Here is a 26302-nt window from a genome sequence, read left to right as displayed (position 1 = left end):
GTCATGGCCCCGCCCCCCGGGCTGCTGGGAGTTGTAGTTCGCGCCTCCCCCTTTCTGTGGCAGTTAACCGGAGAGCCGTTGTGGGTGCTATGCCCTCCTGAGGCGCCGAGTGACCGCTGTAAAGAGAGACTCCGGAGCACAGCCGCCATGGCCCGGCAATTGATGCCGGTGCCCAGCTCTCAGAAGGCGCTCCTCTTAGAGCTGAAGGGGCTGCAGGAGGAGCCAGTGGAGGGGTTCCGGGTCACCCTGGTGGATGAGGGGGATCTGTACAACTGGGAGGTGGCGATCTTTGGGCCCCCCAGCACCTTCTACGAAGAGGGGTACTTCAAGGTGAGCAGAAGAGGTGATGGGGGCACAGCTGGGCTGCTTCTTCCAGGCCTGGCCAGGGCAGGAGATGGGGCTGAAGACTCTGGGCCTGAGGAAGACTAACACAAAGTAGGGTTAACGACAAAACTTTTTCTTTTTGTTAGTTTTGGATAGGGTTATGAAGGGTTAAACCCCTGTCTGTTTTTTTGTGTCCTGGTAGAGAGATTCACCTTCACTTCCTGTTAGCGACACAACAGGAAGTGAGAGAGAATCTCTCTAAGGCCTCTTTTACACTGATTTGGTGCAGTTTTATGGCAGCTAACCGGTACCAAACCTGTGGGGACCCTGCCGTACACCCACAGCGCCATCAAACCACACCACATCAATGTGAAAGCTGGCTCTAGAAAAGGCGTCTGCATTGCAGGATTTTCTCCTGCTTCCTGTTCTAGTGACAACTCAGTTTTCGATTTTTTCCCTCGCTTTAAAGTGGTAAACCTCAAACATGAAATGTGAACAAAGTATATATCTCTATAGTGTGTATTTGTGTCAATACAGAGCATTAAGTGACATTTCTATCTGCTGCTGCCTTCCTCTGATGTCAGCTTCTGCAGGTTTGTCTGACACCAAGAGAAAAATGGTGACGGGAAGGGATCTTCAGCAGATTGACAGCCTCAGCTCTGTTCCCATGAGCTGTGTGAAAGGGGATGTGTCCTTTCCCTCCAATCAGCTCTCAGAGCTCATCTCACTGAGCTCTGCTGTGTGTAATTTCAGCTCTCCACCCTCTGTTGTCTGAACTCTGAAAGCTTTATAAATTCTGCATTTTGAGCAGGTGTAAAGAAGAGAACCTGTAGCTAAACAGGTACAACTTGTGTAAGAGAATTTGTTTAATCTCTGTGTATCACCTGAGGCTAGTCACGTCACTGGGTGTATGCAAGGCTTTACAAGTGGATCTGCACAGCCAAGTAGGACTTTTCACCACAATTTGAAAAAAGAAAAAAACAAAAATGTTTTTGTTTTTTTTTTTGACAATGCAGCCTGCTCCCTCCCTTCATTGTCACCTAGGTGAGCATGAGGTAACCCTGCTCCATTAGCTGAAGCATCCTGATGGCATAAGAGAAGAAGATGCCAGCACAGGACTTGCAGTATAACAACGCTGGATTTGCTGGGCGTGGGAGAATATTTATTAAGAGTAACCCAGGGAAAAAGGTAAGTGGACTAGGGGTGACTGTGACAGAGGGTAGGCAGGACAGAACACACAAGGCAGATGGCAAACAATTAAAGCTTTATTAAAACAAACAGTCACTCAATGGGAAGTAGTGCAGAGAGAGAGAGCCCAAAATACTTGTAATCCAGCCCCGGTGCGCAAAGGTAAAGTCTCTACAGCAGTTTGTAATCCAACAGGGTGGTAGGAGGCAGTTCATAAACAGTTCAGATAACACAGGGGAAGCATACACTCACGCAGAGCTGATGTGGTAGTCTCAGGCAGAGCTGATGTGGTAGTCTCAGGCAAAGCTGGCAGCGTCTCAGGCAGGGCTGGCGTAGCTTCTGGGGTCCCCTTTACTCCAATGGGGCTTAGGCAGAGTCTGGCCACTAGAGTCCCGCCGCAGCTGGGATCCCTCAGTGGCTGCACAGCAGAGTGGATGATCGGGAGAGATTAGCACCGGTCTCTTAAACCGGTGTTAGACACTTCCCGGTTGTCCTGGTAACGTGGGCGGCGTGCCTCGTTGCTCGGCAACGAAGCACACACCCCTGGACACGGGTCACGCTCACATGAGCACGGCCTTTGTCCGGGCGATAAGAATGTCCGGACCGTGTGGCTTCACTGTGATGCCAGGACCCGGACATTCCCCACAGGAGGTTCGCACCTCTCTGCGGAGAGGTGTGAACCTGCTATCTCTGAGGAGAGATAGCGACAATTACATTTGGGCACAAACAGGCTGGACAGGATGGCCAAGGAAACACAATAATTGAAGTTGTAGCTGTAAACAGGATGACAGTGGGGAGAGTACTACATTTGGGCACACAACAGAATGGGCAAGATGGACAGGGAAGGAAACACAATAATTGAATTTGTAGCTGTAAACAGGATAACAATGGGGGAAATACATTTATTGAATTTGGGGACCTTTTGGCCAGAGGAGGGTGGAGGGGGCGCATTAATTACAGCTAGGAGCATTTGGCACACAGGAGTAGAATACTAATTTGAGGATGCACTTCCTCTGGACACAAGGGATTAATAACTGGGACTGGCAGAGAACCCATATCGTGACAGTGACATTGCTCTTAAGAGCTTCAGTATGTTTCTTCCCCTTTTTTTTTGTCATCAGCTTCATATACTAAAGCTGCTGACTTAAAAATCGGGTTCTTACCAGTGCCTGGGGTCCAGTGCTGTCTATCCTTACCACTTCAGGCCATCTGCGCCACCATCGTGGATACCAGAGCTAGCTGTGGCTTCCTGAGGAACCACAGCCAGCTCCCTACTGCGCGTGGTGCACTTTGTGAATGGTCCGGCAGCCTTCTGCAACATGTGACATGTTGTGGGAGGATACGGGGCATCATCCTCATCTGACAAGGAATGCGGAAGGGAGAGTGACCACTGATGCCTTTCCGCAAAAAAAAAAACTAACTCAGGTACAGGCTGGGGGAGGGAGCAAACCAGTGGAACTTCACCTTCAAGTGCGGCGGGGGAACAACCCCAAAAAACTACTCCTCTTAACCACTTGCCCTCCGGAAGATTTACCCCTTCCTGACCAGGCCACTTTTTGCGATACGGCATACACCGCTGTACGTGAATGAAATTTATGTAATTCTTTTCCCACAAATAGAGCATTTTTTCTATGGTATTTGATCACCTCTGCGGTTTTACTTTTTGTGCTATAAACAAAGACCAACAATTTTGAAAAAACAACTATTTTTGACTTTTTGCTATAAAATATATCCAATAAAAAAAAAACTTCATAAAATTTAGGCCAAAATGTATTTTGCTACATGTCTTTGCTATGCAAATTCCAATAAGTGTACATTAATTGCTTTACGTGAAAGTTATAGTGGCTACAAATGGCAGTATATATACTGGAATTTTTTTTTATACTAGTAATGGCGGCGATTATCGACTTCTAGTCACTGACATTATACACTGATATTTGACACTAGGTGGGAACTGACTTATTGCCACTGACATCTCCAGTGATATGAATGCAGTGATCATTGCTAATGAAAAGCACTGACACTGTACTAATGACACCAGGCAGGAAGGGATTAAAAGGTCATCAAGTGGTTAAAGAGGAACTTCAACCTTTCCTTCTCCAACATTTTTAATTTTTTTCACAATTGCTTATATTTTACCGTCTTCTGCGTCTGGCCTCAAGTACATATAAACGCCCCTAAACATTTAGCTCTCTTGGCAGCAGAAAAATGGTACCACGTTTACCTGCTTTTAGTGCTTGGCCATTTGTTTGGCCAGAGTTTTATTCATTGACATAAATAAAAGCCCAAGCATTAAACGTTTCTAGCATTTACATGCATTTTTGCCATGTTTAGCGTTTATTGGCCAAAACGTTCTTCTCCTGAACGCAATTCTTCTGCATTCAGGAGAGGAAAGTTTAACCGCCCCTAAACTCTGGTAAAAGCCTATGTATACATGGACACATAGGGGTTCATTTACTAAAGGTAAATAGGCTGTGCACTGAAAGTGCAGCAGCTCTAGATCTGAGGGGAACATGCAAGGAACATTAAAAAAACAGCATTTTTGCTTGCACATGATTGTATGAAAGAAATAAGCAGAGCTTTGCCTCATTTCAGAGCTTCCCCTTGGATCTAAAGCAACTGCACTTGAAGTGCACAGTATAATTACCTTTAGTAAATCCACCCCCATAAGCTTTTACTGAGTTGATTTTAGGGGCTTTGGCAAAAAAACGTCAAAAGCTTCTAAACTCAAATTTAGGCGCAGCAGTGTACATGAGGCCTTAGGATACTCACCTAGCTAGTGGGTCCAGCGTTGAGCTGCTAGGATCTCCTTTCTGCAGATACTGCACGGATCCGGCGCCACCATGCTGCCTGTGACAGCTGCCAGCTCTTCCGGGTGCAGGCTCCTCTAGTCCTGTCCCCCTCCTCCTTACTGAATGGGATTGAACGTCATGCATCTTAGGAGGCACAGAGGGCATCATGTCACTCGCCTAGGTGATTTCCAAAAGTTGGGGGGGGGGGGGGGGTGGATCCTTTTAAGCCTAAATATACTAGTAAGGAAACACAAAAAAAAAAAAAAAAAAAAAGTAACCAGATATTGGAGCTGCAGAGGGGGGTGGTATGGAGAGCAACAGAATGCGACAGGAGGGTGAAGGTCCGCTTTAACCTTTCATGCTGGCCAGACAAGGTGGTACACATGCCGTGGCCATGGTGCTTTGCTTTACAGCATATTATATCCCATGCTACATTCAGCAGGCAATACTATTCTCAAGCACATCTGATTTAAGTTAAAGGGGCTGTGCTGTAACTCCGGTTTAATGGCATTGCTTTAAAGGCCAGGCCAGTTTTCATCTTTCATCGCTGTTGCACTTTGAATGACAATTACTTAGTCATGCAACACTGTACCCATATGAAAATTTGTATCATTTTGTGGATAGATAGATAAAGCTTTCTGCTGGTGGTATTTAATCACCACTGGGCTTTTATTTTTTGCTAAGTAAATGAAAAAAGACTGGACATGTTGGGGGGGGGGATTTTTTTAGTTCCGGTTATAAAATTTTGTAAAATAAGTAATTTTCTTCTTCGCCGATGGGCACTGAGGTGGCAGCACTGATAACCAGGGCACTGATGGGACTGCACTGATGATCACGGCACTGTGTATCAGTGTAAAATACTTTATTCACTGTGCCCATCACAGATCCGGCTCTCCTTCCTGCACACGTGGTCTCTGTGTGAGAAAAGGAGAGGCGATAACTGGCTAAGTAATTAAGTCTGTTTACACTGTGACAGCTGTGATTGGACACAGTTAATCACATGGTAAAGGGCTGCTGTGATTGGCCCTTTATCCCAATTTGTGTTCCACTGTGGCCAAGGCACACAGCAGTAACAAAGCACTGCCAATGCATGCCCCAGGGGTTACACAGGAGGTGTGTACGTGGGAGGACGTCCAGGGACGCCCTCCCAGAACTGGAGGGCTGTGCTGTAGCGCAGTGGAGAAGTGGTTAAAGAATATCTAAAGCCAAACCTTATATACATTTAATTTTGAATAGTTGAGAATGGATAAAGACCATGCTTAGGCAAATACTAACCCCCACCCCACTATAACTAAGCAGACATGACAAAAAAATCTAAATGGCCTTTTTTATTCATCTAAATCTTTAGCGATGCAATTCTACGGTCCCCATTTTCCACTATTCTTTTCACGTGAGGGTTTGTCTTTAGGTGTCCACATGACTGCCTATGTGATGTGAACACTTTCTATTGACTGTCTAGTAACAGGGGCCTCAAGATCCTGAAGAGGAGTGACATCAACGTGAAGTGTTAGTGGTCTCCTGCATTTGAAAATGGAACTGGTGAGGGACGCAGATGTGGTTTTAGGTGAGTAAATCTTGCTGCACCAGGTAAACAGGAAAAAGAGACAGAAACCCTACTCTAAGGCTGGCCATACACTATACAATTTTCTGTCCAATTTCTACCAAATTTCCTTTAGATTTACCTTCAACTATGTAGTGCAAGGACCTGCCTAACTGAATACAACGGAAAGTGTAGTTTAGGTTTGACCTCATATTATATGGTTTTTGGTAAATCTGAAGCAAAATTCTCAAGAAAATTGTATAATGTATGGCCAGTCTAAGAAAGAAAATTAGAATAAAATGAATAATAAAACAAAAGAAAAAAAAAGGTTATGGAAAAGCTAAAGGAGCTGAAAAAAATAGCGACAAATAATGCAACAGATTATATTTTTCTCTATTGGCTAATATAAAAAGCCAAAGCTCAAAAATGCTGTGTGAAAACGTGCAAAAGTCATGGGAAAAAACAAGCGAAAATCGCTCTAAGACGCTACACTCAAATGTGAATCCAGCCTTAGAAGCAATTGGTCAGTGGTTCTGTTCTCCTCACCCTACTGCCTCAACTGTACTTTGGGCATGCGGAGGGGCAGTGCCAGTGATATGTAAGCTCAAAGCAAAGAATCCACAAACCCTGAATTTATTGCAAACGGAGACTAGTGGTGAGCAGGAGTGAGGGGGGGGGGGAAAAAGCCACTACCTGGTCCTAAGGACACAAGATACTGCATGCTACTTGGCTCTACTCCAGATTTAATGTCCTGCCAGATATGTTTTCATAACTATCCTTACTAAATCATTTATTCAAACCCCTAAAGTGCTTTTAACTGTGGTTATTGTTTTTTTTTTTTAAGTCCCAACCTAAAGCCCATGGACACCAGTAGCCAGCAGTGGGAGTGTTTTGTAAAGGAGCTGTAAAGTAGGAATGTCCACCAGTCTCATGTAACAAGGTCCCTGTCTCTTGTATCCTGCTGCATGTATCCAATCTCCACACATGAAGCTTGGCCATAGTCTTTTTACTTCATCAAGTCGTCATTCTATGGTCATCTTTTGTAGTATTATGTATACTGAATGTTAATTGTAGCCCCTTAGTGATTTCAAGGGCCACAGTAAAAGCTATGTATACTTCATTGGTTGAAATCAACCATTTTTTTGTCTTTAAATCAGATTTTAATTTAAATGTGGAAGTTTTGTGGTTTACTAGTTTACGGCTACATTTATATGGTCACAAATCTGTAGATGGTTTGCGGTGTTCAGAAGTGAGTAAAAAGCACCTCTGAATGCAGCAACATTTTGTGCCCTGGACATATAGGGGTTTATTTACTAAAGCTGGAGAGTCCAAAATCAGACTCCCTTCTGCATAGAAACCAATCAGCTTCTAACCTCAGCTTGTTCAATGAAGCTTTGGCAATGAATCCTGGAAGCTGATTGGTTTCTATGCAGAAGGGAGTCTGATTTTGCACTCTCCAGCTTTAGTAAATAAACCCCATACTGTCTATATTCAAGGTCAGTCAGGGACTCTGTTTGCATGTAACTGCTTGGATGAACAGCTACATGTGAACGGAAGCGTTGCCAGTCATTAATTTGTACAGAGTACAAATCTGACAGCCTCTGCTAGTCATACACAGTGTGTGCATTTACAACTGATTCTTGCTGGCAGCCACCCCTGGACACTGCTTGATTGCAGACCTATGACTCTGCGATCAGCAAAGCACATGCACTCTGCTAATTGGAGATCTCTAGCTTCTTCCTTCCATTAAATGCCATTTATGTCGTTTTTATATGTATATTTTCATATAACTTATTGTTTTTATTTCTTTTTCATTTTGAAACAGGCTCAACTGAAATTCCCAATAGATTATCCATACTCTCCTCCAACATTCCGATTCCTTACAAAAATGTGGCATCCAAACATCTATGAGGTAAATAAGGTTGTTTACCTGCACAGGGATTTAAGAAGTGAACAATGAAAACCAAAAATTTTCATTATGAGCAACGGAAGGAAAGCTTCATGTTTCAGTTTAATTTAACCCTTTGACTTCTCAGGATGCATTACATACATACATACACGCGTGTGTGCATGCTTCTTGTCCAGGGGCGGACCGACCATTCGAGCACTCGGGTACTGCCGAGGGCCCGGGGTCAGTAGGGGGCCCCATGAAATGCCCCTGGTACCTTTTATAGGCTTTTTTTGAGCGTGGGCAAGGACACGGGGCCCCATGATCCCCTATGGCCCGGGGGCCCCATGAGTTGTCAGTCCGCCCCTGTTCTTGTCTGTACCCCTTCTTAAATGGACAATTATGTATGCAATCAAACTAAGCTTATGGCTAGAAAAGCAGCCTTTAGCTTTATTAGTTCATACAAAATAAAGATAAAGGCCACCCTCCTTTTCTATTTAGACACCTATAAAAAGATAAGAAATAATAAAATAAAAAACCCATGCACATGTTATGCATATGTGTGTGCATGCATAATACGGACATAGACATCCGCAGGACCGTATTGCAGTACACAAACTATCTGCACAAGTTTGAGGTTTAGAACTAATTTCAAATTCCTCCACAATAGCAGCCCTGACAGAGAGGTTGCTCCTCCTCCTCCTCATTCAGGGGACAGGATGTCCAAAAATTAAAAAGATACTCTCCAACGCTTCATATCGGCTTTTTCTGTTCCTTTCTTGGAGGCAGGAGCAACTCTCGAAAGATCCCTAGACAGGGGCCATGAAAGTCCATCATCCCTTCACGTTTGCCTTACTTGGGGACCCATATAGTTGGGACTGCTGTTGGCAGAAAGGTAGGGTCACCAGTTGCATACATTTTAGTGTAAATTTAATGGTTTAGATTTTATCCCAGAAGCTGTTCATCAGGAAACCCAACTGAATCCATTTAAATATTGATGGAAGCTAGAGGAGGATTCGACGAATCAAATCATGCAGTAAAAAACAATAATGTTGAGCTATTGTAGAGTTTGTTTCATATAAGCAATTTTCTTAACAGAATGGAGATGTGTGTATTTCCATATTGCATCCTCCAGTAGATGACCCCCAGAGTGGAGAGCTTCCTTCTGAACGGTGGAACCCTACTCAAAATGTGCGGTAAGCCTTTCACTTCCATCAGCTTCTTTATATGTCTGACCATAGACTCTTTATTGCAGTAATGGATTTAACTGGTCTGTGTTATAGAAGCTCCGCCCAGAAAAGTATGGAATCCATCAGATTTAATCATTTGCTGGATTTGTTTTGTTTTAGACCACTTTGAGTGTACGCAAAATCAACAGTTTTAGTCAAGGTCAACAATAAATACACTTCTTCAAAGAAAACTTCTGCCTGCATCATACTAAATCATAATTCTGTTTGCAATTGCCATCACAGGTCTTGTCTACCCTTCTAGTGACTTTGTGATTTTAAAGCTGAACTTTGGGATCAGCAATACAATCTAAAAACAAGAGCCATAGGCTCACTATTGTGCATTTTTTAGCAAGCTATTGCTGTGCTCTGTGGACAGGTCTATATGTAGAGCTTTTTCAGTGGCTGATGATTCTGCTGCACAGATACCTTGGGGAATATATCTAATGTGTTGCCTTTCTCATTGCAGAGGGCAGGTAAACGGTTTAGGAGCCCTTCTTTTATTTCTTCCATGGCCTGTATACGGTTTTTGGTGGCTGGGTTCCTTAGACAATTTAAACTTCCCGTCACCTTTCTCTGCAGTCAGGAACCCTCGTGACACACTTTGTTTCATTATGCACACAGTAGCTGTTTACTCTGTGTTTACAGCATCCTGTCACCCTTGTCCTGTGGCCGGGACTCAGTGATGCGGTTTCTTTATATTTTGCATGCATTGGCTACTGGAATCCCTCACTTTTGCTTTTCAGAAGTTTTCACTGATAGAGGCTAGGAGCACCACCAACCACTTTATTTATGCCCTATTCTCTTCATGCAGTGATTTTATAACACAGCTTCTGGTATTGGTATTCTGATTTTCCCTACATACCACCTGAGGAACAGTGGTCTGGTCACAGAGCCATTCTGGATGGTTAACCCCTACCACACCAACTCCAGCCTGGCTCTGTAAACTGTCCTGGCGGTTTTGGGTTGCTCCTTTTAGTAACAGTATGCACCCCTTTTTTTTTGTCAATGAAAAACATCTAGATCTAAGTGGAATTCCTTGTCGGATGCTGAATTGCTCCCTTCTCAGGAGAAGGTAGCTCCGCCAGCTATATTTCAGGCAGCAGATATTTTGCCAAAAGAAAAGCAAACTGTTTACTCTCTTATTGAGGCTGTACATTCCACTTTACATTCAGAGCATTGCCCCATTACTTCACTTACCACAGCACCTGGCCTTGATTCTAATGGACCCAAACCAAGGTTTTCCTCTTCATTCATTATTCATGGCATTGATTTACAAGATTTTGAAACAACTGGACAAACAATTCCTTGTTCCCAAATGGTTCCAGATACCCTGTCCCTTTGCAGAGAACTAGGGCACCAAAACTATCTACTTCTCCCACGTTTAGGATGTCCTGTCTTAATGAACTATGACCAGAGCTATCTAAGATGCTCTGTCTTAAGGATCCTAATGACAAAAAGTTAGAAGTACTTCTTCATTTTTTTGCTCATCGTGTCTCTGCAATGACAAACAGACCTTTTTTTTAGCCATTCAATGTTGGCTGGGGGAGTTGGTGTACCAATTCCTTTTATATAAACCTTTTAGTGGATCTGAAACTTTCCCTGTATTGGATTTAAAGGCTCTAAATGCCTTTGTTCATCCTCAAAAGTTTTGGTTGGATTCTGTTTGGTCGGTTACCAAGCTTTCAATCAATAATCTGGAGTTGCAAGTGATTTGTCCTTTCTTGCTTCACTAGACTCCACTTTCTTAACAAGTCATCCTGTCTGGGTTAAAGAGGACAGTGCCACTTCTTCATTGGTCAGTGTTTTAAATCAATCATCTAGGAGGCATCAGAAGTGTTGCAGTGGTGACACAGGTAGAATCTGTCCTGTCATGGGCAGACCTTCATGTTCCAGCAATCTTTGTGGTTTACATTCACCAAGGGAGAACTGGCAGACAGATTTTATCAGCAGAGAACCGGGGCTAGTCTCTTCATCTGGCAGGGTTTCAAGTTTCTCTGCTTTGGGTGTTACCGGATGTGGTTCTGCTCGTGTCTCGGTTCAACAAGAAGTTTGACAGGTCTGTTTTCAGAACCTGGCAACGGATGCCTTGGGTAGCACCTTGGAATCGGCGTTCTCTGATCAATGGCTTTCCTCCACTGAAGCTACCACTTTGTCTCCTTCGAAGGATAGAAAGCAAGGGCATTCCATTCATTCTCATAACTCCAGATTCACCTCGCAGAGTATGGTACACCAACCATATGTCTATTAGCAACTCCTCCATGACCTCTGGCTGATCAGCCAGATCTATTATCTCAAGGACCAATTGTTTTTCCACCTTTTTTTCTTTGGCGACCTGGGTGTTACAACCTGTGTTCTGAGACACAGGCATTAAAGATTCTGCTATTCTGACCATGCTTAAAACTCAAAAATCTACATCCCACAAGATTTATCACTGCACATAGAAGACTTCTTTTCACTGGTGTGGGACTGGGGGTTTCCTTACTTGGCTATTTGGTGGGCTTTGTTCTACCTCCAACTGGAAGAAAGAAAGAGAGAACAACATTTAGCCCTTAGCAAGGTCAAGGGTCAGGCATCTGCCCTGTCCTTTTTTCATTTCCTCTTGCTACTAATTCACCAGTTCATACTTTCATTCAAAAGGGATACACATAATATGCCCCATTCAGCCTCCATACCATCCATGATATTTAATCTTACTCTTCTCAGTGTTACAAAAAGCCCTACTTATGCCTATTTGTCACATGCTGCCATCTAGATAGCATTTTTTGTGGCCATCACTTTGGCTAGAAGGGTGTCTGAGTTGCCAAGGAGTCTCATTTGATTTTGCACTAAGGCAAAGTTATTTTGAGACCAATAACCTTTTCCCTTTTTTTTGTTTGCCCAGTGGTCACTTCCTTTCACCTTAGTGTGGATATTGTGTTACCTTTGTGTCCTGCACCAGTGAGATCTCTGTACATGATCTGAATGTGGTAAAAGGGGTGACCCCCTCAGCCACCACCTTTTAGGCACAGATTTCCTATTTGTTATTCCAGAAAGTCCTAAAAAAAAAAGTTCACCGGCTTCCAGATCCACTATTTGTAAGGGGATTAGAAAGTTCTACTAGTGGCTATTTAGCACCCCTGCTCCTCCCTTTGTTCTCAGCTTTTCCTGTGTTTTTTGCGTGCCTGCCCCTCTGAACTGCTTTTGGGTGTCCTTTGGTTGCTTATTACCATAAAGCTGTTTCCGTACATGGACAATTATAGAACATGGCTTGCTTCACCTGAGCAGGTTTGAGGTAGCAGGCGTTATAGCTTCTAGGGCAGCGGCCTTCAGCATGTAGGTTGCAACATAACCCTTGGTTTATTACCAAAAAAGTGTGTCCCCCAGAGAGCTTTTTAGCTTTAAGCTAAATTGACTCTTTTTGCCAGTTAATTCATTTTTACAGCTTGATTTTTACTGTTCTTATATACAGGGACAATCAAATGGTTAATGTAACTTGATATTGTATAATGAATTTTCACAGAACAATTCTTCTCAGTGTAATCTCTCTTCTGAATGAACCAAACACATTTTCTCCAGCTAATGTGGATGCATCTGTCATGTATCGAAGATGGAAAGAAAGCAAGGGATGTGATCGAGAGTATACAGATATTATCAGGTGAGGTCACTTATTGTGAATATCTAGTATGTATATAGTCTAAGTGTATTTAAAAAAAAAAAAAGGCTCTAAAAATGATAAAAGCTGATATATATAGTGTATACATTTTAGCTAAAATCAGGTTCTTATAGTAACAGTGTTCAAAGTTACAACCATCCTTAGCAGGAATGCCCTGAGGGTTCTACATATAGCTAGGTTGTAACTTTGAACACTGTTACTATAAGAACCTGATTATATTTACAATCACGCATGTTGATTACAAAATTTACAAAGAAGTCACTCCCAAGGTGAGGCATTACACATTATGTCAAATTTCAGCATCAGTATTGCAATACATGCTTAAGCTGGCCAACTGCGTCAAAGTAATCCCTCTATGGCCAGTCCTACTCTGCTCTGCCTACGCAAATGCTACTGTGGACACAATGCACAATGCTAGGGGTTATATGTGGTTACACCCCTTTAGCACCTGATCGATAAATGCATGCACTAGCTGTTGGGATTTGAGCACAGGGATCTCTTGCTTGTTGTATTGTTGGGTCAGTAGCCAGACCTGAACCTTGTAGCTCTCCCCATTGTGTCTTTTCCCCTATGCTAGCATTGTGTCCACAGTAGCATTTGCATAGGCAAGGCAGAGTAGGACTGGCCATAGAGGGATTACTTTGACGCAGTTGGCCAGCTTAAGCATGTATTGCAATATGTGTGAACCAAATATCCCTATTTATTGCATAGTCTGCTTGAAAAGGTATATACCAGTGTGCAGAGGGTCCTTCAGAATTTCTAGAGTTAATGTGGTTACGCCCCTTTAGCACCTGATGGATAAATGCATGCACTAGCTCTTGGGATTTGAGCACAGGGATCTCTTGTTTGTTTACTTTAACTGACTATGGCGCGGTCATGCAAAGCTGCACCCAAATTAAATTTTCGTTCTTTTTTTCCCCACAAATAGAACTTTCCTTCGGTGGTATTTGATCGCCTGTGCGTTTTTAAAAAACTTTTTTTGGACTATAAACAAAAAAGAACGCCAATTTTGAGGGAAAAAAACAATATTTTTTACTTTTTGCTATTAAACATGTCCAGTAAATTTTTTTTTAAAAAATAAAATTTTTCGCCATAAATTTAGGCTAATATGTATTCTGCTACTAGTAATGGTGGCGATCAGTGACCTATAGCGGGACTGCAGCGGGCATTCTGACACGGGGGAAATGATTTGGTGTCAGTGACATCCCCAGTGACACCAATACAGTGATCAGTGCCAATAAAAAGCACTGGCACTGTACTAATGGCACTTAAAAGGAAGGGGTTAACGTGGGACGATCAAAGGGTTAACTGTATCTGTGTTTCACTGCAAGCACACTACTTTGTATGGCTCTGCAGAGCCATACAAAGCAGTGTGCAGGAGCTGACAGGGGAGAGATCTGTATTATTTATACCTCCTCCCTGGGTCATTTGATGATCTCCAATGGCTTCCAATACCATTTCTACACTGATGACACTCAAATCTATTTCTCTACCCATCAGCTCACTCCATCAGTCTTCACATGCATCCCTAATTTACTAACAAAACATATCACTCTGGATGTCACATCACTTTCTCAAACTCAATCTAGCCAAAGCTGAGCTCATAATATTTCCTCCCCACATGCCTCTTCCCCTGATTTCTTTGTCAAGATCGATTGCACAACAATCAACCTGTCCCCACATGCCAAGGTACTAGGTGTTACCCTGGACTCTGAACTATCTTTTGGGCCCACATCCAATCGTCCAGACGTTGCCTTCTCAACACCTCCAAAATATGCCCCTTCCTAACCAATGACACCACAAAGCTTCTAATACATTTCCTGGTCTTCTCTTGCCTCAACTACTGCAATTCCCTCATTGGAATACCTTTTATATAGGGTATCCCTCTTCCGGCCATCTTGAATGCAGCTGCTAGACTTCTTCACCTTACCAACCGTTCAGTGTATGCTACTTCTCATTGCCAGTCTCTTCACTGGCTTCTGCTCACTCAGTGAATTAAATTCAAAATAATAACAACTACATACAAAGCCATCCACAACTTGAACCCCAGCTACATCACCAACGTAGTTTCAAAATCCCAACCAAATTGTTCTTTTTGTTCCTTCCAAGATGTCCTTCTCCCTTGTTTCCTCCTCCCTTGCTTGCTTTCAGGAATTCTCCCAAGCCTCTCCCATCCTACAAAACTCCCTACCCCAATCTGTCTGACTATCTCCTACTCTATCCACTATTAGATGAACCCTGAAAACACTTCTCTTCAGGGCAGCCTATACTGCTTACCCAACAACTGTACTTTTATATTCTCCAACAGCTCATTCCCCACAGTTATTACCGACCCTCTCTCCTAGATTGTAAGCTATAATGAGCAGGGCCGTCTGATTCCTACTGTATTGAATTGTATTGTAACTGTTCTGTCTGTCCTTACGTTGTAAAGCCCCGCATAAACTGTTGGCGCTATATAAAGCCTGTATAATAATAATAATTATAAAAATGATGTTCCTATTTTTGTGTTTTTTGTGTGTGGGGGTTTTTTTTTCTAATAGAACCCCTGTCCGCTTTTTATTGTCTGTCTCCATGGTTTCAGATGTGTTTTGAGTGGGGAAGAATTAGAACTTATGGCAAACTTTGCTGCCATCAGGAATCTTTCACTTACTACCTGGCAAAAAAAAAAAAAAAGCTGTTCCTAGGATAGGAAGTCAGGGGAACTCTATCTGTAACAGCAACAGAGACAGGAGTAAAATGTGTTTTTTGTTAAACAGAGCTAATAAAGTCTCCAATTAAAAAAAACTGAGCAGACTGGCTCTTCATTGCAGAAGAGACATATGATGCATCTTTGGTAATAAACTTACCTGCTTCTATGAGTACCTCCATTTCCATTCTAAGATCCTGTGTGTGGGGATGACTTTGAGTGGGGAAAAGTTAGTACCCCCACCAGCGTTTTATTGTCTGCTTCCATGGTTCCAAATTTTCCCTTCCTGTTTGTTGTCCCCAGAACAGAAAGTGAGGGGAAATCTACTGCATGGAGCCCCAAATAGCAGTAAAACCAGACAGGCATTCTAACCTCCCATTCAATCCAAAACAAAAATAATTTTCAGGTATATATACACTTGAAATCTCTGGATCCAGTTCATTTGTGTGGTAGCTTTTCTCTAAGAATTAGTTCTGAAAACCTTTCCCTCCTTTCAGTAGAAAGTACATCAGCACTGCATCTTATTCATTCATCGGATACCTACTTGCCATTCGGCTGTTGTATAGCTGGATGGCTAATGCCTCATGGTGAGAGGCCAGTTAAAAACTGCCTCCCATTTGCAACACTTGTGTGCACCCTTTAGCATGCACTGCATTGGACACTGCAGATCACAAAGCAGGGTACAGGGCTAATGAAAGTGGCCCTGTACCACATGATTTGTTACTAGTCATAGCAATCACACATGTAAGACTGCATGTTGCAGCCAGCACTCTGTTTCCTCTCACACCGATCAGCTGTCAGAGGAGACAGAGTTTGGCGGAGGTGTTTTTTTTTTTTTTTTGCTTGCTATGATCACAATGTACTGGGGTGGCTATTGATCAGGGACACTGGCTGGCTTCTCTGGCGATGCTGCATGCCTCTGCAGCCAGCTAGTGTCCATGAGCACAAACCATATTAGTAATGTGTCACCATACAAGTGTAGTCAGACACTGATTGCTGTTGCAGCAGACCAGTGCAGATAGCAACAGTGTTCCAGATGGCTGCCATACCAGTTCGTGTCACCTGACCAGTGTGAGCCAGTAACAGTATTCCTAATCACTGCCACACCACTCCCAAGTGTCAGCAGACCACTGTAAGATATCAATCATGTTTGTTATCGCCGCCAGACCATTGTAAACCAGAAACAATGTTCCTGATTGTCACCAGCCCATTGTAGCCAGCACTAGCATTCCTGATTACTGCCACATGAGTTCCAGTATCACCAGAAGATTGTAAGCCAGCAACAGTGTTCCTGATTGCTGCAACACCAGTGATCGTGTTGCCCGACTAGTGCAGCCATAAACAATGTTCCTAATAGCTAGCCACAGTGTCTCCAGAACCAGAGCAGGCATCAACAGTGTCCCTGAATTCCGCCACATTAGTACAGTGTCACCAGAGCCAATGAAGCCAGCAACACTATTTTATGATCACCGTCACAATTGTTTAGTGTTCCCTCTGCCTGCCGCCTGTAATGAACCTGGTCTGTTGGTGAATTGACCCATCTACATGCCACACTGACTAGGTTCCTGTGAGACACCAGTCCCAGCCATCCCATGTGGACAACCACTCCTGGAACCACAGGAACTCTTTTATTTACCCTTTATTGCCAGGGTAACATAGCATTCCTTGGGGCAGCCATGTACCAACAGAGTAGGTGAAGCAGTACAGTACACTGTTCTGTTTGATACAGTTGGTTTATTAATTTTTGTGATATGGAAGATGCAATGGAGTGGATTTACTAAAATATGGAAACCTGCATTCCATATTCAAAACACACTGCACTTGCGATCTGCAGTGGGAGTCCGTGTTAACAACACCCCAGACGCAGTTTGCAAGTGAAGTGCACCAGTTCATACTGGTACAGTAGTACCGCACAATCTGATTGCTGTGCTTTTTGTAAAGTAGTGCTTGCACTACTTTTGGTGTAAACAAATGGGCTGAAATTGTACTGCGCCCGTAATACATGTGAATTGCACAGCGCAATTTATGGTGTGAACTGCCCCTTTGAAAAAATGTATACTTGCTTGCTTTTTCAGTTTTACTTACTCAGTATGACCAACTTGAGTGAGAGAATGAAGATCACCTGATGTTAATTTGCTATCTTGTCAGTGGATTAGTCTCCTATACAACTTTAAGGCTAGGTTCGAATTTACACGGCTGTGCAGGCCACGATTTGCACAGGCATGACAGCCCATTAATTTGAATGGGCTGCCATGCCCGGTGACATGCAAGAAAGAAGTCCCAGCACTACTTTGGAAATCGCAGCACGTACAGGAACAGAGGTTCCTATTGCAGGTGCGATTTCCAGTGCAAGCGGCGTGCCATTATGATTAATGGCACCCTCCCAAAAGTCCCTCATTTTACTGTGTGCGTGGTTGCAGCTGTGGGAATTTGTGTGGGTCCCGCAAAAAAAATCGGATGATCGATCGTCTGATTGTCCATGAAAGTGCTTATCATGATGTAGTTGGAATGGTATTGACTTGTAAGAGAGTTCTTGGCCGATAAAGGCAAACAAAGCACAGTAGAAGAGGAAGTGTGCTTCTGATCATGTAGTTTTTGTTTTTTTTCTATTTGATTACTTTCGTACAATTACCATACACATTAAAACAATAATCTGACATTGTGTTCGCGTACGGTAAAAATTTTCTAGATTGCACCATTTTTTTGCCGTTCAAAAAGTTGGAACTGGCTGTGGAAAGCACTATACTATCAAATAATCGTCCGATCGTTCTTCATATAGAAATACTTGTAAGATTTTCTGTGTACAGGCCATAAGGCTGGCCATACAGTATACAATTTTCTTATTCGTTTCCTTTAGATTTACCTTCAACGATCTAATCTAGTGCAAGAGCCTGTCTGATTGAATACAAATTGAAAGTGTTAGGTTTGACCTCATATTATATGGTTTTGGTAAATCTAAAGGAAAATTGTACAAGAAAAAAAAATATAATGTATGGCCAGCCTTAGGTGAGCATTGTGTAGTCTTTGGTGGTTGCCAAGTTAGCAACTGTGAGAATTTAGGTGACTTCTCATCCTTTTTGATTTTAAATTTAAGAGTCAGACAGATAAGAAAAAAAAAAAAGGAGGCAAAATAAGAGTAAATTAAAGCTTTTATATGTAGGCTTGAACAGTTAAAATAATTTAGAACAATAATATCAGAAGAAAGAAATCGAAATAGGTTGCCAATGATCAAAAATACAAAAAAATAAACATTTTGTTCGATAAATATGTACTATAATACAGAGTTGGGATTCTCAGAAGAATCAGAAGTCAGAGGATTGTTTTGACTAAAACAGTTGGTGGATTGTCCATGTACCTGGCACACACACCATTTTTATCTGACTGCAAGTATAAAATGGAGTGAATTTGCCTGAAATACATCTATAGAGCCATTGGAGTCTAGCACTGACCAGCAGTGATTAATTATACTGGCTTTTGCATTTCCTCAAAACATGTCTGTTTGTGGAAGATGGCCCTGTGGTGAGGAAATGACGATTTTCAGGGATGAATTGCACTAAGAGCAAATCTGGTAATTACAGATGCACTGGGTAGATTTCCAGAGACTGGATGACCACAGTATGGATATTCACAGATGAGTGACACACACCTTGGACATCACACAGGTATAACAGTATTAAAGTATCCTCCTGCGCTCAATATAGGCACAATCCCTATCTGAAACAGCTGCTGTCACTTAAAACTTAACCATTCAGTAACCAATAATATATATCTTAAACAGTGAAGCGCTAAATTAAATAAATAAATAAATACATATATTAGGTGCCGTCAGTGAATATAAGTGCTTTAGTGTAATAATTCCTTGTAAATCACTGGAACATGCCAACCAATGGTGTATATAACTGGAAACAAAACTGAATACTTAATATATCAGTGAGAAATGCTAAATAGATATATAAATAAATATAAACACACCAGTGATGAATAATCTAATACCTCCAATAAAAACTTCTTCTCATTCACAGAAGAATATAAATAAATAAAAAAGTGCTCATTAAGTGAACAAATGATCACAAACTCAAAAAGTGAACAAGTGTATAAAAAAACTTTTCTACGTGCATATACCAAAAATGTATATACATATAACATATATATAAATAAATAAAGTCCATGCAGGTGTAGCTTGTGAAAAAACGTGGTCTTCACTTCTAGTGCGCACACACACACAAATCCTCAAATGGCAGCAGTGCCTGCTCACCTCCCCGCACTGACCCTCAAGGGGCCAAAAGGCTACTTAATCTCCTCTATGGCCAATCTTTCTCCTTCGGTAGCTCAGCAGGGGATCACAGGGTCTCCACTTCTCCTCCACTCATACGTCATATAGGACATAAAACAGAGCTCCCATAGTGTAATATTGTTTATTATAGGCCACTTCTATTACATATTGGTTGTACTCACAATTTTCTCCCTGGTTACACAGACTTTCCACCTCATCCCATAGGTGTATCACATGAATCACAGGGGAACACCAATATGGCCGCTCCGTTCTTGTGCCCCAATCCCTGCAGTCGTGGCCCAGGTGCTCCTAGGAGGGTGACATGTCCAAGCTACTCTCCCTGGGGGCAGACAGGAACTGAATATAACAGTTATAACAGCCATATAAACAGGTATAACAGCCATTAAGGTGTCCTTTTATGAAACGGAGATCAGCGGCGACCCTGAGTATCGTGGCTGATCTCCGATCATTTGTGGTTTAGGAAACAGAGATGATCAGCGGAGAACATGTTCTCTACTGATCATCTCAGCACACAGATGGCCAGTGTATGAAGGAGCGATGTCAGCCCTTCACTGGTGATCTGTGTTCTCCCTCCAGATTCTCCAGCCCAGAGCTGGAGAATCTGAGGAACCGCAAACGAAGCAGAGATAAATTTACCGCTGCTTAGTAAATGGTGTTTGACTGATCCCTTCTGTAATCTCATGAGATTATAGTAACAGCAGCCATTTTCCAGTGTTTGTAGATTGCTTCTGCCTTCATTCGGAGAACTGATCTACACCGCTTCATAAAAAGGCATTCAGAGGAGAACTGTCTTCTCCGAGAATGCCGGAGAACTGAGCAGCGGTCATTTACCACTGCATGATAAAAGGACACCTATGTATGCTACGGTGATCCCTACACTAATATATCAGTGAAAATTTAAACAAGACTCCAATATGTGCAATGCTGCTCTGCCATAGCTACTTTGGTGATATCAGCCTGTGCATGTGGTTGAGATAAAGATCATACATCCACCTAAAAGTAAAATGCTGGTCTGTCTGGCTCACAACTGATATACTGTTGCACTACCCATATGAAGAGATTAAGGCTTGTTTCACATTAGTGCGATTTCATGAGCAACTTGAGTCTCACAGAATTGCACGTTAATGGAAATCAGACTGTATTCAGTGATGTCTGTTCTCATTAGTGTGACTCAGCAGAGGGATTTTTGAAAGTTCCTGTACTACTTTGAAATTCCAGTGCGATTTTGGCCCCATAGACTTTACAGACCTTATCCAAGTAGTACTGCATAATTGCATTGAAAGTTGGATGAAAAAATCGCATTGCAGCAGTGTGAACCTAGCCTAAATTCAAAAAGCTGATTCGGATACATTCTGTGAAAACTACACAAACAGTGTGCACACTAAGGCCTCATGTACACTGCTGCTCCTAAACTTGAGTTTAGGAGCTTTTGGCAGTTTTAGTTTTGTTTTTCCAAAGCCCCTGAACTCGATAACAGCCTATGTGTCCATGCACATATAGGCTTTTACCAGAGTTTAGAAGCAGCAGAGTTTAGGTGCAGGTAAAAGTTCCCGTCTTGAATGCAGAAGAATTGCACTCCTGAGTGAAACGTTTTGGCCAAAAAAAGCTAAACATGGTAAAAATGAAACGCTCAACAAATAGAAAAATAATCCCCCTGCGCTCCACTGGTATGAACAAACAAAACCCCAAATATATGCAAGCTGCTACTACCTATTCCCAATACCACAGGATGTATAACGTAAAAAACCAATGTTGGTGAAGCACTTCACATAAAGAACTAAAATATATAAAGTACAATAATATAAAAGCATATAAAGTGACCACGCTGTATTGAAAGATACAAATGACTAGTGCTAAGTATTCCCCCCCCCCCAAAAAAAATATATAAGTGCCAAGTGCTGAGAGTGCAAGACAGGTCATGCGTTTGCATATATTGTATTTTGGCAAGATCTAGTCAGCAAAGTAAAAGTAATACACAATGACATTGCACACTCTATATTCATACTGAGCACCTGTCACTTTTAGTTAGAGTGTGAATTGTCATTGTGTATTACTTTTACTTTGCATATATTGTATTTTGGCACGATCTAGTCATCAAACACATGACCTGTCTTGCACTCTCAGCACTTGGCACTTATATATTTTTTGGGGGGAATACTTAGCACTAGTCAATTGTATCTTTCAATATAGTGTGGTCACTTTATATGCATTTTATATCATTGCACTTTATATATTTAGTTCTTAATGTGAAACGCTACCTGCGCTTAGTGCTTGGGTATTTGTTCATGTCAATGGAAAATACTGTGGCCAATCAAATGAGTAAATGTACAAGTGCTACTGCGTTTACATGCGTTTTTGCGGCGTTTAGCGTTTTTTTGCTGCCAGGAGAGCTGAAAGTCTAGTTGAGTTCATGTGTACATGAGGCCTAAAGAATACTATTCTTGTGATGGTGTACAGCATTTAAACATTCTAACAAAGCTCTGTGTCTGTCTGGAGCAATGTTATTTTTTTTTTCTCTATGGTGGTTGTTTACAATAGAACATGTTTTTATTATAGTTTGTTTGTGACATTTATAGTACATTTTATGTTTTATCGTTTGTATTTTTGATAATACGGTCGGAAACATTTCTTTCATCTGGTTATGTTACTGTTTGGTGAGTTTTGTAAACCTTTTTAAAAAAAAAAAGTGCTTTTCAGAGGTTATTATCTTACAGGGACTTCGTCTTTTAAAATTCACTTGGAATTCTTACTAGCAAATCAAAATCCAGCAGCTGGGGTTTTATTCATAGCAACCAATCTGGTGCTAGCTTTTGGTGAAAAGATAAGTTGGACTGTTGACCCCAGCAAAACTATTTCATAAACTATTATTTCAGGTCAGAGAATGACAGTTTGCTATATACAAAAAAAAAGCTGGCTGCTGTGAACGAAAACCTGTCCACAGAATGCAGAAAGTCATTTTTTTCTATACATTAACAGACCTAACCTTGAAGTAGTTGTGTGATTCTAAGCAGGCATTCAGGAAGGTGGGAGGAGGTGTTGGAAACATCATAAACTTATTTGTTGGCTATATTTAGGTCTCATGCACACAGGACGGTTTTACTGCCGCTTTTAGGGGCGTCAGGAATTGTTTTTTTCCAACTTCCAAATGCCACTCCTTGCTCGCCAATGTGGCAATGCTCACATAGACTTTTAGCAGCCTTTAGAGGCAGGAAAAAAACCCCACTGCCAGTGCATCCAGAACAGCAGCATTTTGGCAGAAAAATGCTTGACGTGTAAACACATCTGGCCAGTGAAACGAATTAGCGCCCAAAGTCCTTGACGCCTGTAAATGCGCCTAAATGCTTGTAAACACTTTTATAAGCGTCTTGTGATTTTTTATTTTTTTTTTCTGCCAAAACGCTGCTTTTACACATCTCCTGAACTTTAAACAGAATAAACAAACACTTTTTAATACCTTTTACTGAGAGACCTACAAAGGCTGCCTCTTCCTGAAAATGCTAGGTTGTCTACAGCTTGATTGTGTTGTCACTGACCCAGAATAAGTATGCAGCAAGTGAAGTCACTTGAGGTCAAAACTCCTGATTAAACAGATTTGTTCTGGGTCAATGACTGTTGATCACAGGGAGAACCAGGCACACAACCTTGTTTTGTTAGTAGGTGGCGGGTGTCAGCAGTGTGCACCTTTTGTATTTCTCTAAATACAGGTTTCCTTCAGCACTAAAAAAAAATAAAATGTACCCATCCTTTTTGTTTATTTTTACAGAAAACAGGTTCTCAGTACAAAGGCAGATGCAGAGATGGATGGAGTCAAAGTCCCAACAACACTGGCTGAATATTGTGTAAAAACAAAAGTTCCAGCTCCAGATGAGGGATCTGATCTTTTGTACGATGACTACTATGAAGATGATGACATGGAGGATGAGGGTGACAGCTGCTATGAAGATCAGGATGACTCTGGCAATGAAGAATCCTGACCCTTCTGCTTCCAGCAAGTTCTTCCTGCTGGTGCCTACATTTTACCCTTTCTCCCTGTTAAAGCAGATGCTGAACATTTTTCAGTCTTTATTTCTGTGGCCAGGCTGCAAGAACTTGAGCAAATGATTTTGTTAGCGAACAGTGACCTGATGTGTGCAGTGGTAGAGAAAAGAGGGAATTCTGAGATTTTTAATTTGAAGTGCCAGGAATGCTTCTTGAGCTTTAGAAGTGTCTTAATACTTGCAGTACAGGCTTCTGCCACTTGAGTGCACCAGAGTGCTCTGCAAGTCCTGCTGCTTTACTCACCATTACCAGTGCTGTTTCAGGCTGCAGTGCAGGGCTGAAAGTGCGCTGTGAGGGGAGGGGGTGGGAGTTGCTTACACTGAATTGCTTCTTTCCTTTTGAGGGTTGTTTGTGATGATTTTACTATTCTGAGACATACATACTGTTTTACTTTTTGGTTGGGGTAGGTTAGTTAACAGCAGTTTTGTGTGGTTTTCATTTACCACAGTTTGTGGGTGGGTGGGTTTTTTGCAATTTTTCTGCTTTATTTTAAAAATATTTAATAAAGAAAATAAAATATCTGATACAGTGTGCATTTTCTTTCTACTGACCAAGATAGAGGAAGTACTTTTAGTATAGGACAATATATATGAAAAGTTACCTTTAGCAAAAGTCAGTAAACAGATGTTGAGATTCCTTTATAAACCTTGATTAAATCACTACATAGAACTTTGTTTTATTGGCTGAATGAGTATAGTGTAAGCTGTGCATGTTTGTGCATTCTCCTAAATGTTAACAATCTGCTCAGTTAGGACAGTCGGAGTTGCATAAATCAGCATTTTTCATCCACATGCTAGAGAATTATTCATTATACTTCAGATGGAATGGTAAGAACTGGGTTAAGGTTCACACCACCTCTCCACGTGAATCAATGTAACTGCTGCAGCTCACAAAAAAAAAATCCAGTAATTCTCTGGGTGGAGTTATTTTGTACATGCGTTTTAAGCAAATGCCTACAAAAAATATTTCTTTAAGAATTTTTAAATAGAATACAAATTGTCTGTAGAAGTGCACATATGATTAACTTCTCTTTTGTGTTAGCAGACTTTGAACTAGCCTGATTTTGTGCTTTTACTTTAGTCTATAGAATTATTTTTAATAACTGCTCCTTGTTGACATGTGGAATTCCTGTCACATGCTATATGTTCCCCAGCATGCTAGTTGCGAATCACAGCTATTATTAAGGAATGTCTTTGTTAGATTTGCTGTTGGAGAATAGAATTGTATATCCTTGAGCATAAAAATAGTACAATATTTTTTTTGTTCAGATCAACTCTATGATTATGCCTGGTTAAAAGGGATACTACAGAGTTTCCAGGTAAATCAGAGTTTGGGGTTTTAATGAAGAAAAAAAAGTGTACTTTGGGCAAGTTTCATTGATTTGCTCAGTGACTTGTAGCCTAGTAGCTGTCTGGATTTTGGACAAATCTAGTTCTCACCCTTGATGAAAGACTTGCAGGATGACACCCAGGAACTAAATTCAGTTTCACACAGGCTTCAGCTTGTAGAAGAGCAGTGTAAACAGCAAGCTTTTGTAAAACTTTCAGCAAGCTTCGCGTAACTTCCTCTAAGGCTCCGTTCACACCTGCAGTGGTTTTTTTGTCCATTTTGCAGTGCTTTTCATAGTTCCTTTTGCGTTTTTCTACATGTGTTTTTTTTTAATGGGGTTTTGACGCTTTTTACAGTGTTTTTGTTCAGCTCTCTTTTTTTTTTTTTTTTGGTAAAGTGGAATTTTTTTTTTGTTGCTGGGCAGAATAAAAATGCAAAACATGGCAAACACTCACTACCATGCATTTCAGCAGCATCTCCATTGAATTCCTATTGTAGCAAAAAATGCTGCTTTTTGCTTTAAAAAAAAAAAAAAAAAGTCCCTGACCCTTTCCAAAAACTCAGCAGCTCAAAAAAGCATAGATGTGAACATATTACATAGGAAACCATGTTAAATGGACTGTAGTGGGATTCTGCAAAAAGCACTAAAAAAAAAAATGCATTAGTGTGAACATTAGGCTTGTGGGCTCAACCGTGCATTTTTGCCAGTTGCTTCCCCCCCCCCCCCCCCGCCAAGCTAGAGGAATGTTTACATGTCGCAGTCTCCATGCCTTGCACCCACAGCAAAGTTTACCCGACATGTAGCAATCAGCAGGTGGCAAGCCCGGCGACCACTACACACTCAAGCAAATAGGGAAGCGCCACAAATACCCTGCAACCACTTGGTTATGAGCAAAGCTGGTGTACCATTGAAGAATCCACTTACATCAAGGTGCGACAGCCAGGCACTACTTTCAGAAACTCTCTGCAACGGGATCATATGGTACTATGCAATCTGGTGCAGGTAAATGCACTGCATTTGCAAACGCAAGTTAATATTGACACCTGCTGCAGATTGCATTCAAAACACAGTACAGTTGGAATGTGGAAAACACGCACGGAACTCTGGTTTCCTGCACCTCATTTTGGTGTGAACGGGCTCCTTAATCATTTGTTTCTTTTTCCACCAAGTTTTAGTATTAAAAATTATATTAATTGTGGGTCCAGCTTTGTTACTTATCTGATACATTGTTCATGTTCTCTACAGTATGTAGGTTGTGCAACACACCCGTTAAGAACCCAAATAGTGGAACACTATTGTGATTTATTAAATGCTAATGGCGAAATCAGGCTCACTTCTGCA

The 26302-nt window shown here is 41.7% G+C and overlaps 1 protein-coding gene across 1 annotated transcript; it reads left to right on the top strand.

Moving 5' to 3' along the window:
- On the top strand, positions 1 to 24155 carry CDC34 (cell division cycle 34, ubiquitin conjugating enzyme). The gene is made up of 5 exons (XM_089657460.1): positions 1 to 330; positions 7670 to 7756; positions 8831 to 8928; positions 12461 to 12595; positions 23357 to 24155. The coding sequence occupies exons 1-5, from the start codon at positions 4 to 6 to the stop codon at positions 23565 to 23567; spliced, it is 858 nt and encodes a 285-aa protein (XP_089513586.1). The 5' UTR covers positions 1 to 3; the 3' UTR covers positions 23568 to 24155.
- The last annotated feature ends 2147 nt before the right edge of the window (positions 24156 to 26302 follow it).

Source organism: Staurois parvus, unplaced genomic scaffold (assembly GCF_062004578.1).
Source record: "Staurois parvus isolate SC_StPar_1 unplaced genomic scaffold, SC_StPar_1.0 ptg001003l, whole genome shotgun sequence".
NCBI lineage: Eukaryota > Metazoa > Chordata > Amphibia > Anura > Ranidae > Staurois > Staurois parvus.
Note: the sequence above shows the minus strand (reverse complement) of the source record. Positions and strands in the feature narration are given on the sequence as shown.